Raw genomic sequence first — 21,664 nt, forward strand, 5'->3', positions numbered from 1 at the left:
GCGAGTGGCAGACTTGGAACTTGAACCCAGGTGGGTCCCTGCACAGTATGCTTTCTCAGTGGCCCTCTCAGCAGCCTCCCATGGACTCTGCCTGGACGTCTGTGAGTTCATAAAGGACAGATCTTAGTGGTCTCAGCCTGAAAAGGAGAACATCAGTGAGAGTAATAGACAGAGTAGCATAGGTTAAAATTTTACATTTATTTTCACAAATGTTTTATCCTCAGCTAATGACCTAAAACGTCAATATTTTTAATTTTAACTCTGTAAGCACTGAAAACAAAACATTAAAAGTCGTTACAGTGCGAAAGAGAAGTGGGTTTTGAAAACCCAGCCCTTGCTAATGACTTATTGCTTGTTTGCTTTCTAGTGATGCTTGTTGAGAGAAAAGTTATAAAGACTGAATTGGTTTTCTGTGGCTTTAGTATGGGAGAAAAGATTAAGTCACTGAATGTTGACAGAAAGTAAAAATCTATGCTTTTTCTTTCCTGATGCTGAATATTTAAGTTTTATGGGACGTGTCAACTTTGTTTTTTATGGCTGAAGTCTATTTCCTCATTTGTGAAGTTAGAATGATGTCATTTACCTTGTTGGTTGTGAGAGTTAGATATTATATATACAAATCACCTAAGAGGTTCTCAGTAAAAATTTGTCACAGTGAGTTAGATCACAACTTCGAATACTGAGGAGGGTGTTTTTTTCCAATGCATTTTCAACACATACATGCATGTGACATGTAGGCCTATGGTCCACAGTGATCAGGATTCAGTTACAGCTTGTTTTTCAGTGCGGTATGAGGTTTGGCTGAAATCAGTGGCATTCTAGTAAGACAGGGCATGGCTGACCTGCCTTAAGCTGAAGAGCTGGAAGATAATTTGCATAGAAGGTGCAACTCAGAATTCATATGGCCTTATAATCGTCCACTAAAACATTTAAATAACTAGGAATTTGACCATAGCCAGTAAGTTTAGAAACATTGATATTGAGGTGTTTTCTGGGAATAAGCTTATCTCCTTTGTGATTGAAGGAAATTTTGATTTTTTCTGTACCCTTAATAGGTTAAAAAAAATCAAACTGTTGATTTGACACCTGTCAATTTTCCTTTATGGAAGAAATGAAAGGAAAGCTCCTGCTGTTTTAATATATACATCAGCGTTTGGTATTTCCACAAAATTGTATGATTTATGGTCCCCAACCCTTTGGGGTGTCTTTCGCAGGACACAGACTACCTACTGTTGGAAAAATGCAGATGTGATTTCTATGAGTAGGGTTAGTGTAGACCTGTTGGTTTCGGTGTAGTGCAAGAGCCTGGGGACAGGCGTAAGCTTTGCCACTGAGACTGGAAGGACAGATTTCCCTGTCTCAGTCTTCCTAATCGGTTAAACAAAGAAGCTGGCCTGGAGGCCAAGATCCCTTGTGCCCTAAGATTAGTTCCCAAGAGCCTATGTCTTTTGTTTACATCCAGGAGCGTTAAAGATTTCAGGTGAAGTACTGAATAACACTCTCTTCCCTGAAGCAGAATTCAGTATTTACTAGCTAAGCTTTTAGTTAGGTCTCTGAGTATCCTATTTTTATAAAACCTTACTGATAATATCTTTACTGTGCAGGCAATTTTTTGGTTCCATCTTTTCCAGCAACTTGGAAATTCTTTTTTGGCCATAGGTGGCGCTGTTGCACCTTTAAAAAGCCTTAAGTTCCGTATTTGTAAAAGAAGACTCAAAACACGTTCCTTTAATTTGATTTCTGTGTTTAATGCTTCAGAATAGGTCGCTGGCTGGATCCCTGGAAAAATGATTGTAGTTATATCTTATTTCTACTCTGTCATCACAGCGTGAAAAATTCAGGCATGCTGTGTGAGCAGTGGCGAAATTAGGCTTTTCTTCCAATATTAGAAACCAGTCAGCCATGATTTTATAGAAAAGATAGAAACGGTCTCTGGAGCACCTTGAAGATGAAAACCACATGGAACCCCTGAGTTCTGAACCTGCTGCTGTGTGTTAATTGGTGGCAGGTGATTTGGTGTCATGGCCGAAGCCTAGTTTATGCACCTGGGTTTGAATGCGCGTGGCAACACTTAGCCATGCGAACTGGACTCAGTTCTTCCTGAGTCGTCTTCACCTGCAAAATGGGGATGCGACCATGTGTTCCCGAAAATGAGACCCAGCCCCACAATCAGCTCTAATGCAGCTTTCGGAGCAAAAATTAATATAAGACCTGGTCTTATATAATATATTTTAATATAAGACCAGGGATAATATAATATAATACAACACAACACAACAAACATGATATAATACTGGGTATAACATAACATAACATAACATAACACCAGGTATAATATAATATAATATAATATAATATAATATAATATAATATAATATAATATAATAATATAATATAATATAATACTGGGTCTTATATTAATTTTTCTCCAAAAGATGCATCAGAAATGATTGTCCGGCTAGCTTTTATTTTCGGGGAAACATGTAACACCTGCTTTGCAAGACGGTGACATTTAGAGAGAAATTACAGAAAGTGTTTAGCCCAGGGGTTCTCTCATAAAAGGTCTCATAAACTTTAGCTGTTACTTTGTATAGAGCCGTCATTTTATAGTCTGTGGCAATTACTAAGGAATTACAATAGGAAAAGAAGGTTTTATGAAGGAAGACCCAATTTAGAAGTGAGTGAACTATTTAAGGAGGGTCATTGGTTCCTATACTCATAACTCAGCAGCAGCAGCAGCGGTGTGGCCACGGTGCACTGTCCTTGCACCTGCGTGAAGCCGCAGGCTGATTTGTTATATATTGGGGCTCAAAGGGATCCAGTAATTAAGTTACATTCCTGTTTTCGCCACCAGCCAGTTGAGAGATGGGACAAAAGGGTAGGCAGGTGGAGATGGAGCCCACATCTGTTACTGATAAAGCTGCTTTATCCACAAACTTTGGGGACACAGGAAAATGGGTATCATACCGTGTCCCAGAACTAGAAGGCCTTCTGATGAGAGGTGTGTCCCTGTCATACCAGGCGTGGCAGAGCCCAGTGTCCTGGGTGCTTCCTGAGGGCGGTCAGCACCCAAGGGGACAGGGCTTCACATGGCCAGCTTGTGTCCCAGACTCCCGAACCCCATTACTCACTCCGTTTGTGGGGTGGATGAGGGACCAGGACTTTGAAAGCCTTCCACGAACCGAGGTGCGGGGAGGAGTGTCCCTTGCTCCCGTTTAAACGTGCCATGGAGTGGAACTGGAACAGAAGGGTGCTCACCAAGGATTTGTAACTAGGGAAATAAGGCTGTCCTTTGGGACGTAGACTAGCAAGGACATACAAAGGGTGATTAGAATGGATGTTTGTGAAATCACCTCAATAGTTAATGTTTGTTGAGCACTTAAAATGCGCTACACATTTTTCTGAGCATTTTACGTAAACGAATTTAATCCTGTAATTCTCACGACAACCCAGAGAGGTAGGTTCGATCGTTATCCCAGTTTTACAGATGTGGAAACTGAGGCCAGAGTGGGTAAGTAATGTCACTAAGGTCACAGAGCCAGTAAGTGGCAGAGCTGGGATTTAAATACTGGGGAGAAAACGTGCTGATTGTTGAACTGTCCACCATTTCGGTCTGATGGATAATTTTATGTCTCCTATTACACTGGGAAGTCAAGCCTCCAGGTTTCTTACGTCAGTCTCTTAGGAGTTTGGTTAACGTGAAATCAGACCATTGGAAGCTGATGATGCTGATAAGCGAATTTCTGAGCACACTGACGTACTTCTGCCCGTGGAGACGTGGCTGGAGGATGCCCCTTCTGTCACTGTGTCATTTCCTCAAACACATCTTATTTCCCCCCACCACCCACATACCACAGGGGCCTGATAATCAGATAGCAAAGTCCCTGTGTCACTCTCCCCGATGAGAAAACTAAGTCCCTAGAAGTGAATTGAATAAGAGAAAAGGGCTTCCAGAAGCCCAGTTAGGTGACCAAGTTCACTTGGTCAAAAGCTGTCCATTTTTTGTAGTTGAGCGTTTTCTTTTTGAAAAAATTTCTGGGCCGTGTCGCTTACAGATCACACTGGATTCGATGAAAGAAATTTAAAATGCAGAACAGGGTTGTTTCAGGTGGTTCATCCACACCAGTGAGGAGTGATAGCCGACTGTGTGAGGCATGCGAGAGAGTTTTACAAATGGAGTAAAATACCTACACACTGCCATCTGAGGGCACTGACCATGGTGCCCAGTTCAGTACTAGACGCGCTGAGAGGTCAAATACTCGGTGATGGTGATAAAGACTCAAAAAGCTTCTCTCACGGTCCCTATGGAAAGGATCTAGCACAGTAATATACCGAAGCAGGTTTTTGACTGAATAAAAAGCTTTGAGGCTTATCCTGAAATCCAGCATTCCCCGTTTCCACGCAGCTGAACGTGCCCTCATGCACCTCTGTCAGCTCATGTCGCGGGCACAGCGTCCTTGGGAGATGCCGGTGGACCATGCTGGCTCCTCTGAGCTTCAGTCTCCTCATCCACAGGGTGGGTTAATCGTCCCCTCTACTCTGTAGCGTTGTTCTGAGAACCCGCACGATGGTCAGGCATCGTGCATAGAAAGCCCGTTTTCATTATAACCATGGCTTCTAGATTGCAGTGCTTTGCAGTCTGCATTTAAAAACAGAGATTGCAGTACACGAAACAGCTCTTACTAGGACCATGAACGGGGGCCTCTTCTCTGTCTAGACGGTCAAATAAATCCGCTGTTTCAGTAGGTCACGCCTTTTGGAATGTTGGAAATGTGCTTACAGGTGAGCAGAGCTGACGAGAAGCCCGACTCTTAGAACCAGTATCTCTTCGGGTGTGTTCTGCCGGCTCACGAAATTACATTCTACAGAGGAGGCTCATCGGATCTCACTGACATTTGGATAGTTTAGAGGACGATTAAGGCTTCCAAAAGCTTCTTATAATAATGAAGTTAACCATTTTGTATTTTAAACTAACTACAAAGTGACCTTTTAAAAGTTGGAAACCCTTAGTTTGTGAAGTGTCCAGTTTTTCATTGTGTACGTGTGTGTGTGTGTGTGTGTGTGTGAGAGTGAGTGTGAGATTTTAGGAGGCTTGTGATAAGTTACATATAGCCTTCTGGTACCTTCTCTCCCCACCCCCGCCCCAATTCCAAGGTGTGGGCATATATTTGCACAAACAAATTACTATTCCTTTGTCCTTCGGCTTATTTGTGGACGTCAGAAATTCTCATACGTGCTGGAGAAGAGTTGGGGAACATGAGCTCAGCAAGTGGGGAGGGATGGAGGCGAGGAGGCGCTTTACACAGCTGTGCGGGCTCTGAGTGACAACAGCTTGTGCCTCTTCCCTTCCAAAGCAAAAAGGCGCTGAGCTTGTAACATACTGTTATTCGCAATTACTTCTCTGACCAGCTAGAAGTGCCCCAGGTTTTTCAAGCCTATGTGAATTGTGAAAGATGACGTAGTTGTTACCTTTAAAAGCACTTTTGTTTTCCAAATAAAAGACCACACTCTCTTCTTTCTTCCAGGGGCACAGGAGGTTCTCATTGATCCAGGTACATGATCTACATGCTTCGCTGCTTTGGGTTGTTTTTCTAAGTGCTTGTTTCATGATGGTGTGAATGAACGGTGACAATTTCCGGATTGTGATCTTTGGAACATTCTGATTTAAGTGACTTTAAATCAGAACTGTTAGCCACCTGATTATGGCTTGGTCCTTGTTTGATGGGGCACCCGACTGATCTGTGTTGTCTGTCGAAGAGGAAAATCCTTCCTCCAGCATGGCTAAGTGAATGATTTGTAAAGTGTGCCTTTCCAATTGTTTGACTGCATTGAGCATGCTTGTCCAGTTAATTCTGAATTTATTCACAGCAATCGCTTTGCTCTGATTCTATGGTTTATGCTCCTCTTAGCATGGACTTGAATTTTCTACTGCATTCCATGTATGTTTTCTTAGCAGGGAAAGAAATTTTGCTTTATTTTTTTAAATTTTTTTTTACAGAGGCGGGTTTTCTTTTCCCCTCCTAACACCTTCTGTAATTATTAATGATATAGCAAGAATCTCTTTTATTGCAGTGCCTAATTGTTTTATAATGAGTTCTCTTATTTTCAGGCTTAACCACAAACAATGACAAAGGGTAAATAATAAAAAACTGTAAAACTTCCTTCCTTTGCAGAGATACAAATCACATAGTCATGCCTACATACGCTTTGCGACCCACACACTGACTACATCTCATTGTGGCTCTTGATTCTGAAGTGAAATCGCTTCAGGTTCGCAGATTTTTTTTTAAAAACATCGTGTTGAATCCTTTCCCTAGCCAGATATTTTGTGATACTTTCTCGGTACGGTTTGTGGAGTGTGTAGAAGAAGGAAAACAAGGGCTTTGTTTTGCTTTCGGCAGACCTGCGTTGCTGGTGAGAAATCAGTTTGAGGGTGGGCTGAGGAACTCGTGGACCCCCCGCCCCCATGGAAATTGATAAGCAGTGAAATCGATATTGGATGTGTTGGTGTTTGATCAATAGAAGCTGTTGAGCCCAATCTAGCTAGTTACACCTGATGGAAAGTACTGTGTTTCAGTGTTTTGACCACTTTACCTGCAGGAGAATTAGACGCTTCTAGCAGGTATAATACAAGCAGCTTAGAACTATCAGAAAAGCCAGTCATTTGTTGAAATAAAAAGAGTATACATTTGTTATTGCTGAAACCTTTCAAAGTCAGGTTGTGTGGAGATGACACTGAGTGAGAATGCTGGGAGGAACAGTGCGGGGGTTCTCTAGGTGCTTGGGGATGAGTCAAGCTCCGGCCACAGACAGAGACTGCAGCGGGAAAGAAAGGACAGAGAAGCCAGCATGTGGCATCAGACGGCGTCGTCTGTAATGGTCCCAAATGAGAAGAATCTGGACTTGATCTCTGCTTAGCTGACGAGAGCAAAGGGAGCTGAGGGTCTGCTGGCCCCAGTTCCAGTTCTGTGGCCATTCCTTCACTCACTGAGATCTTACCTCTCCCCAGCATCAGTCTCTTCTTTTCTGTTCAACCCTGGCAAGTGTGTCAGTGGTAGATGTGTCGTATGGGTCACTTCACAGGCCCCAGCAGTGAGCCCCCTCAGCGTCTCAGTCTGAGCAGTGAACGCTCCCCTGGGGGTTAGCAAGATGCCGGCTGCATAGAAAACCCACCCACGGGAGGATCTCACTGAATTGCATCACTTTGATTTTGGTGTTGAATTTTAAGTGGATATATTCTTCGAGGCGAACTGTTTCAGGTTTTTTGCTGCCTGCTTTCCCTACAGCCATGTCCAAGGCCAGAAGGAGAACTGGGCCGTCTTTGGCGCTGGTTCCTGGGCTGGTTTTCAGAACCAGGCCCCTCCAGCCGCTTGGAGCAGCGAGGCTGCCGAACCCTTGACCTGCGTTTCAGACATGCTTCGTGCTGTGTTCTTGTGATTTCAGAACATTTTGTGTACCTTCGACAACTGCTTCAAGTGAAACCATCTTTGGCCAATTTCAGTCAACTCGAATTTGCTTTCCTGTTTTCCCGTTGAGGGGATTTTTTCCCCCCTGAAATAGAAAGTAGTGCTTTGCATTTGCTGTGGGAGGGCACTGCTCTAGGGTGCAGCCTTCTTTTTGTTAAAGAAAGCTTTAATACAGTTCACCCATTTAAATGTGCAGTTCAGTGTGTTTTGTTTACTCTGTTCTGAGTTGTATATGTTCCTCACCCCGACGGGGAGCCCTGTACCCAGTAGCAGGCGCTCCCCTTCCCCCCGTCCTGCCCCCCGCCCCGCGCCCCAGGCAGCCACTCATCCGTCGCCAGGGGTTTGCCTGTTCTGGGCATTTCACGTAAGTGGAATCATACAACATGTGGCCTTTTGTGACTGGCTTCTTTCAGTTAGCGTCATGTTTTCAAGGCTGCTCCACATTGTGGCATGAAATGGTACTTCACTCCTTGTTATGGCCGCGTAATATTCCGCTGTGTGGACAGACCACGTTTTGTTCACCCTTTCATCAGTTGATGGACATTTGGGTTGTTTCTCCTTTTCTGGCTATTATGGGCAATGGTGCCATGGATATTCCTGTACATGTCTTTGTGTGGATGTGTGCTTTTAGGTCTCTGACGTACATGCCGAGGGAGTGGAATGGCTGGGTCACGTAGTAGCTCAATGTGGGACTTTTTGAGGAGTGTCCGGGTGGTTCTCCAGAGTGGCTGCACCTTCCCCCCAGCGGTGTGTGAGGGTCCCAGTTTCTCCACGTCCTCACCAACACTTGGGATGGTGTCTTTGATGATGACCATCCTAGTGAGTTTGAAGTGGTGTCTCACTGTAGTTTTGATTTTTATTTCCCTTACAGCTAATGATATCGAGTATTTTTCCATTGTGCATATTGGTCGTTTGTAGATTTCCTTTTGAAAAATGTCTGTTCAGATCTTTTTTATTCAGTTTTAAATTGAGTTTTAAGAGGTTTTTTCTCTCTTTTTAAAACTCTTCCAGGAACAAGTCCCTTATCAGATAAGTGATTTGCAAAACTTTCCTCCGACTCTGTGTCACTCCACTTTCTTGATGGTGTGCTTTGAAGTGTGGAAGTTTTAAATTTTGATGAAGTCTGGTCTGTTTTCTTTGTTGCTTGTGCTTTTGGTGTCATATCTAAGCTCACGGTGTTTTATATCAACTTTACATAGAAAGCAGCTGAATCCTTGCGACAACTCTAGGAGTTAGGTACCGCTGTTATCCCTCGTCTGTATAGGAGGAAACTCAGCCAGTCCATAGATGTGGAACTGAGATGCAGAGAAATTCGTTGCCTTGCTCAGGGTCCCAGCTGGCAGGTGGCGCTGTCGGAATTCAAACCCATGAGTTTGTCTCCAGCATCTGTCCTCTTAACCAGCAGACTCTAGTTCTGTCTATAGGAATTATCTATTCAAAACTCTCCGCCTATTTGACTTCTTACTAGTTCTGGTTCTAACTGCGGACCTCATCTCTTCCTTTACCTTGTACATCTCAGTGTAGGTTTATTTAGGTCTGGCGCAGGCGGAAGCAGCGCCCTTAGTTTTTGCATCACTCTCCAGGATGACTGTTGTCAACTGACCTAGCAGAGTCAGGCCTAAACCTTTTCTGCTCATCGTGCTAAAAGGAGAGTCATGGCTACCGAATGTTACAAGGAAGTATTTGATGGATTTCACTTCGCTAGGCAATGAACTAAAACCCGAGTGTTTTCATAGATGGCAAGCCTTCTAGAATAGGGTCGCTGTCGTCCTTATGTCCTGTTTTGTTTCTTTGTAGTGGCCAGTGGTACCTAACTGTCCAGCATCACAGTTAGAGCACGTGCTCGTGGGTCTGTGTCTGCCGTGGGACACTGGACATGTGCATCTGTGGTTCGTTTCACAAGGGAAAAGATAAGATAGAAACACCTCTCAGATGTCTTCAAAAAGCCTGACATTTTGAGAAGAGTTCCACAAACCATATTTAGGTATTTCCACTAATTTTAGATCTGTCTTAGACATTGTGGTTACATAGCAGTGAATTCATTAACTAGATTTGACAAGTGTAATATTGATTATTTGTCTGAATTAAAACATTCTGCCTTGGTTAAAGTAATTGGCACCTGTGAGTAAACAAAAATAGGTTTGCATTTGTATGTGACCTGGCAGCACAATATATACAGAGGATGCCAAAAATATATTATATACACAAATTTTAAGAAAGGAAAAAACTATTAAAATTATGCTGATGGTAACCACTTTGAACACCTATTGTAATCACAGAAGTCAAACATGTCTTGTATTCATCTTTTGTTACCGGTATATATTGAGTATGGCAATTTTAATAGTTTTTTCCTTCCTTAAAATGTGTATACATTTCTTTGGCACCCTCTGTGTATGTTGTTTTTTATTGTGTTTTTGTAGCTTTTCAACAATGTTCTAACCTTAGAATTCTATTTAAAAAGCCCTCACTGTGTGTAGAGAAGGCTGCGCTGAGCTGAGCCTGTGTTACACACAGACCCGCTGTCTTCTGGGTGAAGGTTTCCCTCCTTTATGCTGAGTTAACGTGAGTGACAGGCGCTGTGAGTCCTAGGCCTTTCTCCACGTACTTGAAGTCAGACAGGAGTTTCCCTTTGTTTCCTGGGTTTTCCTTATTCAGTTAGAATTTTTGAGAAAGAATTTGTTTTAACATGTTGTATACATTTCCCTAGACACTTGATGAGTCTGAACTTTTAAGTTTTCAATTTGTGAAAAACTTAGATGCACTTTTATTTGTAAGTAGTTTATTTTCGCTTGGTATTTCCCTCTTTATAATGAAAACTTTTTTTTCAACAAGTGAGGAGGTATGCATGCTTTAAAAGACACCTTATTTTTTCTTAGGGTAAAAGTCATTTTCGTTGGACAGAATTTAGAAAAGAAACAAAAAAAATTACATATAATCTTCCTACCTAGTGATAAGTTGCAGTAAGTTTAGAAATTGGGAAGTGTAAGTACTCCAACTTTGTTCTTCTTTTTCAAGGTTATTTTGGTTGTTCTGAGTCCCTCGAATTTCCATATAAATTTTAGGATCAGCTAGTCAATTTCTGCAAAGAACCCAGTGGGGATTACGTTCAATCTGTGCATCAGTTTGGGGAGTATCGCCGTTTTAAGAGCATTAAAGTCTTCTGATTCATGAACATGGAAGTTTTTCTATTTATTGACATGTTTAGTTTTTTCCAACAATGTTTTGAGTTTTCAGAGTATCATTTTACATTTTTCTGGGGTGTTTATTTCTAAGTATTTTATTCTTTTTGATGCTATTGTGAGTGGAATGGTTTTCTTAATTTCATTTTAAGATTGTTCATTGCAAGTGTATAGAAATACAGCTAACTTTTGAATCTTGACCTTATATCCTGCAACCTTGTAGAACTCACTTATAGATTAGCTGTAATAGTTTTCTAGTGGATTGCTTAGGGTTTTCTATATGCAAGATTATGTCATCTGAAAAAGACATAGTTTTACTTTTTCCTTTGCAATTTGGATGCGTGTTATTTAATTTTCTTGCTCAATTGTCATGGCTATAATGTCTAGTACCTTGTTGAATAGGTGAGAGAGGACTTCCTTGTCTTGTTCCTGACCTTAGGAGGAAAGCATTTAGTCTTTTTCCACTAAGTATGATGTTAGCTGTAGATTTTGTGTGGATGCCCCTTATACTGAGAACATTCCCTTTTACGCCTGGTTTGTTCAGTGTTTTTATCATGAAACGTATTGCGTTTTGTCCAATCTTTTTTCTGTGTCTGTTGAAATGACCATGTGGGATTTTTGTCCTTTATTCTAATGATATGGTGTATTATATTAATTGATTTTTGCATGTTAAACCATCCTTACATTCTTCTTTTTTTTATTTTTTTCAACACATGACTTTTATTACACCTTTGAAATATCACAACTGAAGTCGAGATCACTCGACATCTTGGTGTTTCTATAGCTGGACAACTTACATCTTATTCATCGGCCTGCTGAACTGTTCTTTTTTCAGAAGCGTAGATACCACCCCCACATTTTCTGATACCCTTGTTTTTAACTGTTGTGGCTTGTTGAATCAAAGCAGCTGAATTTGATACAAGTTCAAAATTATTTCCTTCAAGAATTCACTCATCTTTCTGGGTTTGAGATACTGGACAAGCAACACCAGACCTCACCCGAACCCTGTGGATGTATTTTGTACCCAAGAAATGTTGGATTTCAACAAGAGAACCACTCTCTTGATGGGGAAGTGAGCACACACAGACCTCATCTTGTAACGGACGCCCAATGTGACTCCCTTGACCATGTTCTGTACGTGACCACAGACAGTGCGAACAGGAGCCAGTTCCTGTCTGTTTCCCACCATCTGTCACCCCGGGGCCTCTTCTTCTTCCCAAGGAGACTGAGTTCTGCATGGATGAGATTGAAGTCCCTCCACAGGGTGCCTCTGGGCCTTCCCAGTAACTGTGGGCCCTGCAGAGTGACGTCCACGTTTTCTGGGATGTCCACTGTCTGATTGCTGAGAACGGTCTTCATCCTCGGAGTAGAAGTGGCAAAAAAAGCCAACCTTACCTTCTTGAGATAAATATAATACCACGTGGCCATGTTGTACAGTCTTATATGTGCTGGGTTTAGTTTGCTAGTATTTTGTGGAGGCTATTTTTCAATTCTTTTGAATTTATTGAGATATGTTTCATAATGTAGCTTGTGGTCCATCCTGGAGAAGGTTCCCTGTCTGCTTGAGAAGAGCGTGTCTTCTGCTGTTGGGTGGAGGCTCTGCAGCTGTCTGCTGGTTCTATTCGTTGTTTTTCTGGGTCAAGATATTTAGGTTCATTTTGTACTTCCCCTATCCCAGTTCTGAAATCAGACATTTGTCTAAGGTGTTGCAGTTCATTATGTTGGAGAATGGTATTTAGAAACCAAAATCTGGGCACTGAAATGCTCATTGCTACTGAGGTGTGTTGCTTCTAGGCTCTTTGCGAGCTTCATGCTGTCAACCAGGAGTACACCAGTGTCTCTAATTCCAGCTCCAAATCCAAGGGTTCGTTGCAGTCTCCCCTTGTTTGATATTTACATTTTCTTTCTCCAACAGTGAGAACTCTGGCTCCTAAGATTTTCAATATATTTACTCATTTTCTCAGTCCCACAATATATAGAAAGCAGTTTCAGAAAAGTCAGTATCTTTGTAAAAACAAACCTCTAAGTAGAATTCAAGGATTGTTGTAGTTATTTTTGTCTTTATACTGAGGATAAGTGTACAAGGTACTGCGATCAGAAGTTATGTGGATTTGCTCTAATGCTTCACTGTCGGCATAGTTATGCTATTTATTTGAAATATAGATAGTGGCTCATGTATTTATGCCATTGTAGGGTTCCCCTATCTTTATTGATTGATGTTTTTTACGATATAAGACATGAACAAGTTTCCAAAAGTCAGAACTACACAAACTGGAGAAGTGGCACTGCCTCTCTTGCCCTCCCACCTCATCCCCACCTACCTTTGCAGGTAATTAATCTTGATCATATACTGTTTGGATAAGATGAGGTGTCACACAAGGAATGAAGACCCCCCTCCCGCCTCATTCTGACCCCCATTAACTTTCCCTTTGTTTCTCCAAAAGAAAAGAGTAAAATCCAACAATGTAGAGATAAATTGTTAGAGCTAAGGAGATAAATCGAGATGACCTATCACTTACTAAATATTATTTCATGGCAGAAACAAACGTATTATACGCACAGGCACACAAAGCCCGATGGTACAGTGGTTGCAAACATAGGCCCCGGCTCGAATCCTATTCTGGAGTAACTAGCTGTGTGACCTGGAGAACCAGCCGGAAGACAGGCTCTCTCGGACCCGATCCCTCCCTTGCAGAGAGGGGGGTACACTGCGAGTCCCTCCCGCAGGAGCAGCTGGGGGCTGCGATGGAGCGTGTGTGGGAGCCCTTAGCACAGCGCTGACTCCTAAGTGCCAGGTACCAGCTCTGCTGTGATGGCGCTGTCAGCAGCTTGTCAACTCTCCGTGCTCCCAGGGACACCTTGTGGCTTGGAGACGGAGCCCTCAGCTCTGCAAGGACCCGAGCAGTGTGTCATCAGGCCTTGCTGATTGGAATCCGTTCTTTAAAAAGTGTGTAATTTAGATACCAAGCGTGCTCCTTTCTTTTATTATTATAGTTCTGCCCTCTCATCTCTTGCTGTGATGTTCACAAAATCTGCAGGAAAGAAACAAAATCTGCCCCTTCACAGTTCTCCGCTGTGTGTCTTTCCTCCCTGATGAGAAGAGGATTTGGCATGGGAGACTTGCTTTGTTCCCTTTGCTTGCAGTCTCTCTGTCCATCTGCCCTTCGGTTACCTGTCTGTCCATTGATCTGTCCACTCCTTCTTCTGTCTTGTTCCAAAAAGTGTTTGAGGCAGCTCACAGAGTACCAGCCAAGCAGGTGAGAAGGGGGGACCCAGGTGAGAGAGCAAGGGCAGCACGGGAACTTGCACGGTGTTGTGGGCCGTGGGGGATGTGTGCCCGAGCCTCCCGGTGGACACGAGGAGAACGTGACCTGGGAGATACTTGCCGTCCGTGAGATAAACACGTGGCTTAGGCTAAGCCCAGCTTTTCCTGCTGTGAGGCTTAGGACAATATTTTTTGAGTGTTCTATGAAAGCAAAGAGTATCTTACCTTCTTTTTCTTTTTCTGTCAGAGTTCTATGTGCCATTGGTTACGTTCTGTAAATGGAAATGTCTTGCAAACTCTTCTCTACATGCATTTGATGGCTAGGGAATTAGGTGGTTGTGTTTATTGACAGGGATTGGCCAGAAATAGAACACGACAGTCACAGAAAGGACACTAATATTCATAAGCTGCATTTTTTTTTCAGTGCTGTACAGTTTGGAAAATGCTTTCATATAGTTAATCTCCATTTGAGGGTACATTGTGGTCTGCTGGCATTAACAGCTTAAAGCATGAGATAATGCATGCTGGGTACGTTGTCCTCAGGGCAAGTAGGCTGGTTATTGTGGACATGTTACTTTTATATAATGCACGTCATGTTCTTTAATAAAAAGTTTCAACAGGGAGGAAAACTTATTGTGAGTTAATTAACATTTTAATACAAGGCTTTGACGGTGAGACTATAGCAGGGAGTACATACACTGTGAAGACTTTAACGATCATTCTTTACATTTCAGTAGGGAACATTTAAGTTTGATCCTATTTGTGCCCCCCTTTTAAAGTAGCAAAGAAATAAGACAAAAAAAGCAAAAGATTATTTCTTTTCTTCCTGTCGGTTTGCAGGTGCCCTCACCACCAATGGCATAAATCCTGACACCAGCGCTGAAATTGGACGTGCGAAGAACTGTCTTAGCCCCGAAGACATAATCGACAAGTATAAGGAGGCCATCTCCTACTATGGCAAGGTGACCCTGCTGCTTGTGGGGCTGTGTTGTTTGAATCGGAAGTTCCCGTTTCACGCTGTGCACTGCTGCTTATCTCTTGCTTATTTCTCTCTGCAAGGATTCAGCTGGTACTCCCAACTGCTTGGTTTTAGATACCGAAACAGTATTTTCTGATTCAAAATAATGTATGTGTACTGTTTGGAAAAAGGCGGAAAATGATGATCACAGCCCCACTATTCAGAGAGAATCATTGTTAGCACTTTACTATAATACCACGTCCATGGCTTGGTTTTTAATGATCTTCATAGCATTGCGTCTTGTGGATGCTCATTCTTTTTACTTTGGACTTAAAAAAATTTTAATTCAAAATATACCTACTGAAAAAAAAGAAAAAAAGAAAAAGAACTCAAGTATTATAGTCCAGAAGAGTGGTAGCAAGTGAAAAATGAAAGTTCCTACCTCCCCTCCCCTTATTTCTTGAGAGTAACAACAATGAAAAGTTTGGTATGTATCATTCGTGACCTTTACGCCTATGAAGTATATATACATACGAAATATACATACATGAAATATATGTTTACATGTGTACGTAGATCTATGTTTTGTTGACAAAAGGTGGTCATACCATGTATGTTATTCTGCATCTTGCTGTGTTCACACAGCAGCATGTGCTACGTGTCCTGCACGTCAGGCCTCTTGACTCTTCCCCACAGTGGGGGGAGGTCTTATCAGATGCGGATGTAGCCACTTGTTCAGTGACACCTTTCGTGAGACGGTTGCAGACAAGATGAGGCCTGCACCGCAGACCCCACGGCTTTGCCACAATTCCCTTCATAACTATCCTGCTGATGGATATGTCGGTTTCTCTCTTTCCCACTCTTGGAAAAAATGCTTGACTGGGCAATTCTTGTACAGACGTTCTTGTGGTCTTAACGTATTCCTTTAGTGAAGATTTCTGGAAATTTGATCGCTGGGTTTGACACTTACATTTATCACAGGTTACTGTCCAGTTACTCTCCAGTTTCCTTCTAAATAGGGAATGAAAAGATGCAGAATTGCTTATTTAATCAATTCTCTGTCACTGAATATTATTTCAATTCAGTTTTTCTTCCCACTGTTGTAAACAGTGCTTTGATAAATGCCCTTAGAGATAAATCTTTTTGGACTAATTTTTTTTTAAGGGAACAATCTCTACAAGTGGACTGCAGACAAAGAGGATACATGTTTTTTTAAATTTACACATACCTTGCCATGTTGTCATCCAGAAAGGTCGCTAACAGTTTGTTCTCCCATAAATAAACACCAGCTATTACATCCTTTAGAAATGTTAGCCGGTATGATTGGCAAGAATGACTTTTCATTGTTGTAGTTTGCATCTGATTACCAGTGAGGTATTGGACATTTTTTACTTGTTAGCCATGTGCATTTCTTTTATGAATTATCCATTTGTGCCCTTTGCACACATTTAAATCAGGGTGCTTTTCTTCTTGTTTTGTGATAACTCTATTTTAAGTGTCAGTTTCTTCTCCGTCATTGGTACACGCATATACTGCAAATCTTTTTCTTTTTTCTTGTTTTTAAAAGATTCATTGGGGAATATTGGGGAACAGTGTGTTTCTCCAGGCCCATCAGCTTCAAGTCGTTGTCCTTCAATCTAGTTGTGGAGGGCGCAGCTCAGCTCCAAGTCAGTCGCCATTTTCAATCTTTAGTTGCAGGGGGTGCAGCCCACCACCCCATGCGGGAATTGAACCTGCAGCCTTGTTGTTGAGAGCTCGCGCTCTAACCCACTGAGCCGTCTGGTCTAAGTTCTGTAGACCAGGAGACAGATGGAGGGAGGTGGTGTGCCTTGGGTGGGTCCTCCCGCAGCTTAGTGGCTCCTTGGACCACTGCCTCTGAAAGAGCCCGGGGGACCAGAGAGGCTCTGATCACCACAGAAACCGCACTCCCCTGCCATTGTGCCAAAGCCCTGTGGGCATGGCAGGTAGATGCCACTTCACCAGCCAAGTCTGAGTGCAGATTAGTGGCTGCCGAGAGCACGGAGTCAGTGAAAATTGGAGACTTCATCTCAGTGGTAAAGGTCCAGCTGCCATGGGCACAGCAGGGGGATCAGGTGGCCCACGCATTGTGAGTTTTCCAGGCCTGGGAGTGGCAGCAGCAGACTCGGGAGTCAGACAGAACTGAGTTCAAATCCCACCATCTGATTTTAGTCGAGTTACATGAGTTCTTTGAGCTCCAGGTTCCTTGTCTCTTCAAACGGGGAAATTAAGAGTTTTTACTCAGGGTAAATTATATACATGTGTATCCAAATAAAACGACAGGCTCATTAGTGTTGCTCAATAAAATAAAAACTGGTATCATCGCTTCCTCTTTACTTCAGCATTCTATAGTCCTTCTCGTTGAAAAACAGGTCCTAGTATGTATGTGACACAAGTAGAAAAAGAAGACTAATCCCTTGCCTTTCTCTAGCTGTATTTTTATTTGCTTCATTTACCTCTTGTCTCCCGTTCTTTCCAATTTCATCTCCTCCACCAAAAGAGCCTGAGACTTTCCCTTGCTTCCCTAACACTGGGTTAAAATTACTTTGAGGGTCAGCCCATCCCTGTGAGATGACAGTGATGAAAGAATATTTGTACACTTCCAAGATTTGATTGTATTTGATTTGTACACACACACAGCAGGTCACCTTCCACTTTCTCAGGGACCAGCACGACCTCTTGGTTTGCAGGCCGTGGGAGTGACAGCCGGGTCTCTTAAGTGGACTCTTGCCTGGCTCCACCGTTGGCTTTTTGTTGGATAGTCAGACGAAGTTCTTTTCTATTTCCTGTGTCTTCATCTGCCCTTCGTCTCAGGATCTGAGAGGCAGGAAGGAGTAACTGGGAGAGAGCAAATCAGAGGGACGTGAAACGCTTAAGTCCGTAGAGGACGGATACAATGATGCAAGGTGCTAGAAGTTTTGCAACAAAGTAAACTGCATTTACCACGCCTGCCTTCCAGCCGCAGGTGTGAGAGACTTTAAAAGTGATTTCAAGTACCACAGATGAGAAGTGGAAATGAGTAACAACGTATCCCCTGGTAATATTTTGTACTTTTGTAACATATTCTGTTGTAACTATTGAGGTTGAATTCATGGTAGGAAGGCACGTTGGTCAGTTCCCTCCATCCCAGCCATCTCTTCCCCCCTTGGGGATAGACTTGCTCAAACAGGTTCTGCCCCCTTGGGCGGGCGCGCCTCTCAGCTCCTGGTGCTGGGTCCTCGGGTCCTGGCTCGCCAGCCCCGTCCTCACGCCTCTTTCCCCGCTCTGTCCCCGCAGTACAAGAACGCCGGCGTGATCGAGCTGGAAGCCTGCGTCAAAGCTGTGCGCGTGCTCGCCGTCCAGAGGCGGAGCATGGAGGCCTCAGAATTTCTCCAGAACGCCGTGTACATTAACCTGCGGCAGGTGGGTGTGTGTCCTCCCGCCAGTGGGGCAGCGAATGCAGTTCTGGAACTTAGTCCCCGCTAATCCATGCGTGTTGCTGTGTGGGGTTCAGTATGGCCTGCTAGGAACTCCGGAGTCCGAACTCGCTGTCCTAACGTATGTGGCTCTTTGTGCTGCTTTCCATCGTGCTGTATTACTGTCACAGTTCAGGGTTTTCTGTCCTTTCACATTTTTTATTTCGATTGGAGAAATAACTCTGCCTCTTACTAGCTTTGCGACCTTGAACAAACTTTGTGCCTCTCACCTTACTGTTGTCACTTGTGACGTCATTACCATTTGTGAGCCTGTCTGGGTTGTTAGGTTTATAAAATGTGAGGTTTGTGAAAGTCCTCTGTAGAGCTCTTTTTACACAGCAGGCAGTCCACAGATATTACTTAAATCTGAGTCCAGAAGTGTTTTAATAAAAGAAAATCATGAGAACATTTAGGTAGGTTGGTAATGCAAAACCCCCTAATTGACAGTCTAGAACATTTTAGACATGCAGCTCACTGGGATTTTTACGGACAGGGCAGCCCACACTGACAAGTGAGCGGTTTGCATGACGGCACAGGACTAGGATTAGAACCCAGTTGCTGTAATCCCACGGGTCTTTCCTGAGCACAGTGTTGTGCTAGGAGTGGGGGGAAAAGAGGTGACGGGGGCACATCCTGCCCTCACTGGGCCGACAGTTCTGTGGCAAACATAGATACTCAGCAGGGGGGTAAAAAGGTGGACGTCCTGGTGCTAAGGGAGCCAGTGGCTAAAGGATTGAACCCAGTTTGGTGGTGGGGGGTGTGGTCAGGGGCTGTCGGAGGCAGGAGCTTCTAGCTGGGATGTGAAGGGCGCCTAGCACATGGCCAGGAGAGGAGAGGTGGGAACAGGGCATCCCAGGCTGGGGGCTCAGCAGGGGTGAACATCTGACACGTACCACCTGGAGGGAACCAACAAAGTGACAGGTGGAGCTGGGGGGGCCCGGGTCAGGGCACAGGAACTTTCTCGGACAGGTGAAGAATTTGGAGCTTATTCTAAGAGCAGCAGGTTTTAAAAGAAGGGACTTAAAAACTTGGGAATGAAATGGTCCCACTGGTCTTGCGTGGGGTGGGAGGCTAGTCTGGAGACCCCTGAGGAGGCCGTGTCGGTGATATCGTGGCTTCCAGCCGAGGGGTGGGGCTGGCTGTGGACAAAAGTGGGCAGATTGAAACACGTTTTGGTGTAAGAGGAAAGCATTAATGAGTGTCTGGAGGGGCCGACGGAATAATGCCCAGGCTTCTGCCCGGGTCCGGTCGGTGGACCATGGTCCTGTGTGCTCTGAGCAGAGCAGGGCGGGGCGTTTTAGAGGGAAAGATGATAAATTCAGGTGCATGTATTGGGAAGTGTTAGTTTGTGGGGCTGGGAAGCTTAGGTACGAGAGGGAAGGGGGTGGGGAGAGAGGAGACTTTACAATCATTTTATATTTCGAACATATAACAAATATGAATAAGAAGACGCGCCTCTGCCGTCCAGATCGAACACATTAGCGTTTTGCCACGCTGACTGCAGACATTCTTAATTTTTTAAAGAAATAAAATAAATAGAAAATGACAGAGTCGCTCAGCCTCTTAGAGTTGACGTGTATCCTCGTGCATCTCTTGCTCTATGATGCATTTGTAATCAAAACCTATGGTTATATTTCGGCGTAATGTGAAGCACGCAGACTCGATGCTGACAGCTGGGGTTCGCATCTGGCTCAGGCCCCTTGGGCACGTCATTTAGCCTCTGTGGTCAGTTCCCTTTTCTGTGAGGTGTCTTTACTGGCCCTCAGGCCCCATATCACCGCTACTTCCCTAGATTAGACTTGGCGAGGGAGGCTGCTAAGGGGAGTAAGAAGGGGCGCCTGTTGACCTAACTGAACGTACCATTATCATGGGTGCAAATGTGTCATCAGGAAAGGGTTATGCCCTGGTCTTTGGTTTACCTGGACGTTTCTGCTAAAGGAAAAGCAAAATCCCAGCACTTCACAGTGGAGCTCCAGTATTTGGGAAACTGATCAGGGGGAGGACACCAGTCCTCCATGGGCTGCCACGTGAAGAGTGTACAGTGGGGTTGATTTATCTCCGGACACCATCTCTGGGTGTTTACTGGGATGACCAGGGCGTAATCCCTGAGGCCCAGGCCCAGGCACACGCAATCCTAGTAGGGTGGCTGGGATGCCACCCAGACACCGAGGGTGTGCGGAGGGCTCCATAGAGAAGCTGCTCTCTGCGGAGAGTGCAAACGAGCCGCCTAGCGGGGCCGAAGAGCCTCCTGAGCAGTGCGACCCCGTGCCAACACCTGAGGGCATGAGCACGGAGTGTCTGGGGAGCCAGGTCACTTGGTGAGCTGAGCAACTGCAGGAAAAGGTGCTTAGAAACGCAGGTTGGGGTCAGACCCTGGTGCTGGGGTCAGACCCTGGTGCAGGTGATGCGTACAGAGGCGTGGGCCTTTAGTCGGAGGCAAGATAGACTCCTCATGGGAATCCATGCTGGGGTCATGCTGGACGTGAACAGAGTCCGATGGGTTTCGGCTCTAACCCCACCTTTGCTACTTGTTAACTGCGTAACCTGGAGCAAAATCCCTCTGCTCAGCTCAGTATTTTCATCTGTAAGATGATAGAATCACAAGTTCATAGTGATTGGAAGAGTTTAGATTAGATACTCTGTATCCAGGACGGTCTTAGTGTCTGTCCTGTAAAGTTACAGCTGTTGTCCTAATCAGATGGGAGGGCTTTAGTGACAGTGGAGGATGGGTTATGCCTTTAAAAAGGACATTTAGAAGGCCTGGAGCTCAAGACCAGCAGGCAGGCTGGCTGGGGGCGGGGGGGCGGCGGATTTCCCGGGATTAGTATCTCAGGACTCGCTTGCCAGTAAAGACTGGAGTTACCTCTGCAAGTTCATGTTGATAATTTGGGCTGCTGCGAAGCTGTTTTCACAGGTGGGTATATAAATACACATACTTTCTAAAATAAGATGTTTTTACTTAAGATGTATGGGAGTTTGCTGCCAGTTGGAACAGCCTTCCTGCTGTTTGCTCGGTCCTCACTTGAACGCTAGGGGGCAGCAGACACACACCGGAGGGGCAGTGCCCGCTTTCCTGCTGCCGCCGCGGGGGACGTCGCGGCGCCGCCTTTCGAGTTGTCCCCAACCCCACACTTCGCTTCAGTTGACTCATCTGCACGCTTGCTTGCCAGATGAACAGACCGCAAAATAATGAGTTCTGGTGGGATTTTAGACTAACAATAAAACAGAGGGGTCTGTCGTTTTTATGAACTAGCACGAGCTTTTTTGGTTCTTGATCCAGTGTGTTCCTTTGTAGAACTGATGGTTTGTGTCTATTGCTGGGA

General features: G+C 44.2%; 1 protein-coding gene and 1 pseudogene across 7 annotated transcripts in view; one reads left to right on the forward strand and one right to left on the reverse strand.

Annotated features, from left to right (window-relative positions):
- TRAPPC9 (trafficking protein particle complex subunit 9) overlaps positions 1 to 21,664 on the forward strand; it is a 320,362-nt gene that overhangs the window by 18,303 nt on the left and 280,395 nt on the right. For 6 of the 7 annotated variants that reach the window (XM_088798934.1, XM_088798935.1, XM_088798933.1 and 3 more), the window contains 3 exons: positions 5,526 to 5,552; positions 14,751 to 14,872; positions 18,163 to 18,288. In XM_088798934.1, the coding sequence (XP_088655060.1) occupies positions 5,526 to 5,552; positions 14,751 to 14,872; positions 18,163 to 18,288 (275 nt within the window). The remainder of the gene's footprint in view (positions 1 to 5,525; positions 5,553 to 14,750; positions 14,873 to 18,162; positions 18,289 to 21,664) is intronic. The other variant, XM_074316658.2, reaches the window with a different exon arrangement.
- On the reverse strand, positions 11,403 to 12,004 carry LOC109443718 (large ribosomal subunit protein uL6 pseudogene; annotated as a pseudogene).

This window comes from Rhinolophus sinicus, chromosome 6 (genome assembly GCF_057876585.1).
Source record: "Rhinolophus sinicus isolate RSI-liver-muscle chromosome 6, RSI-T2T, whole genome shotgun sequence".
Lineage (NCBI taxonomy): Eukaryota > Metazoa > Chordata > Mammalia > Chiroptera > Rhinolophidae > Rhinolophus > Rhinolophus sinicus.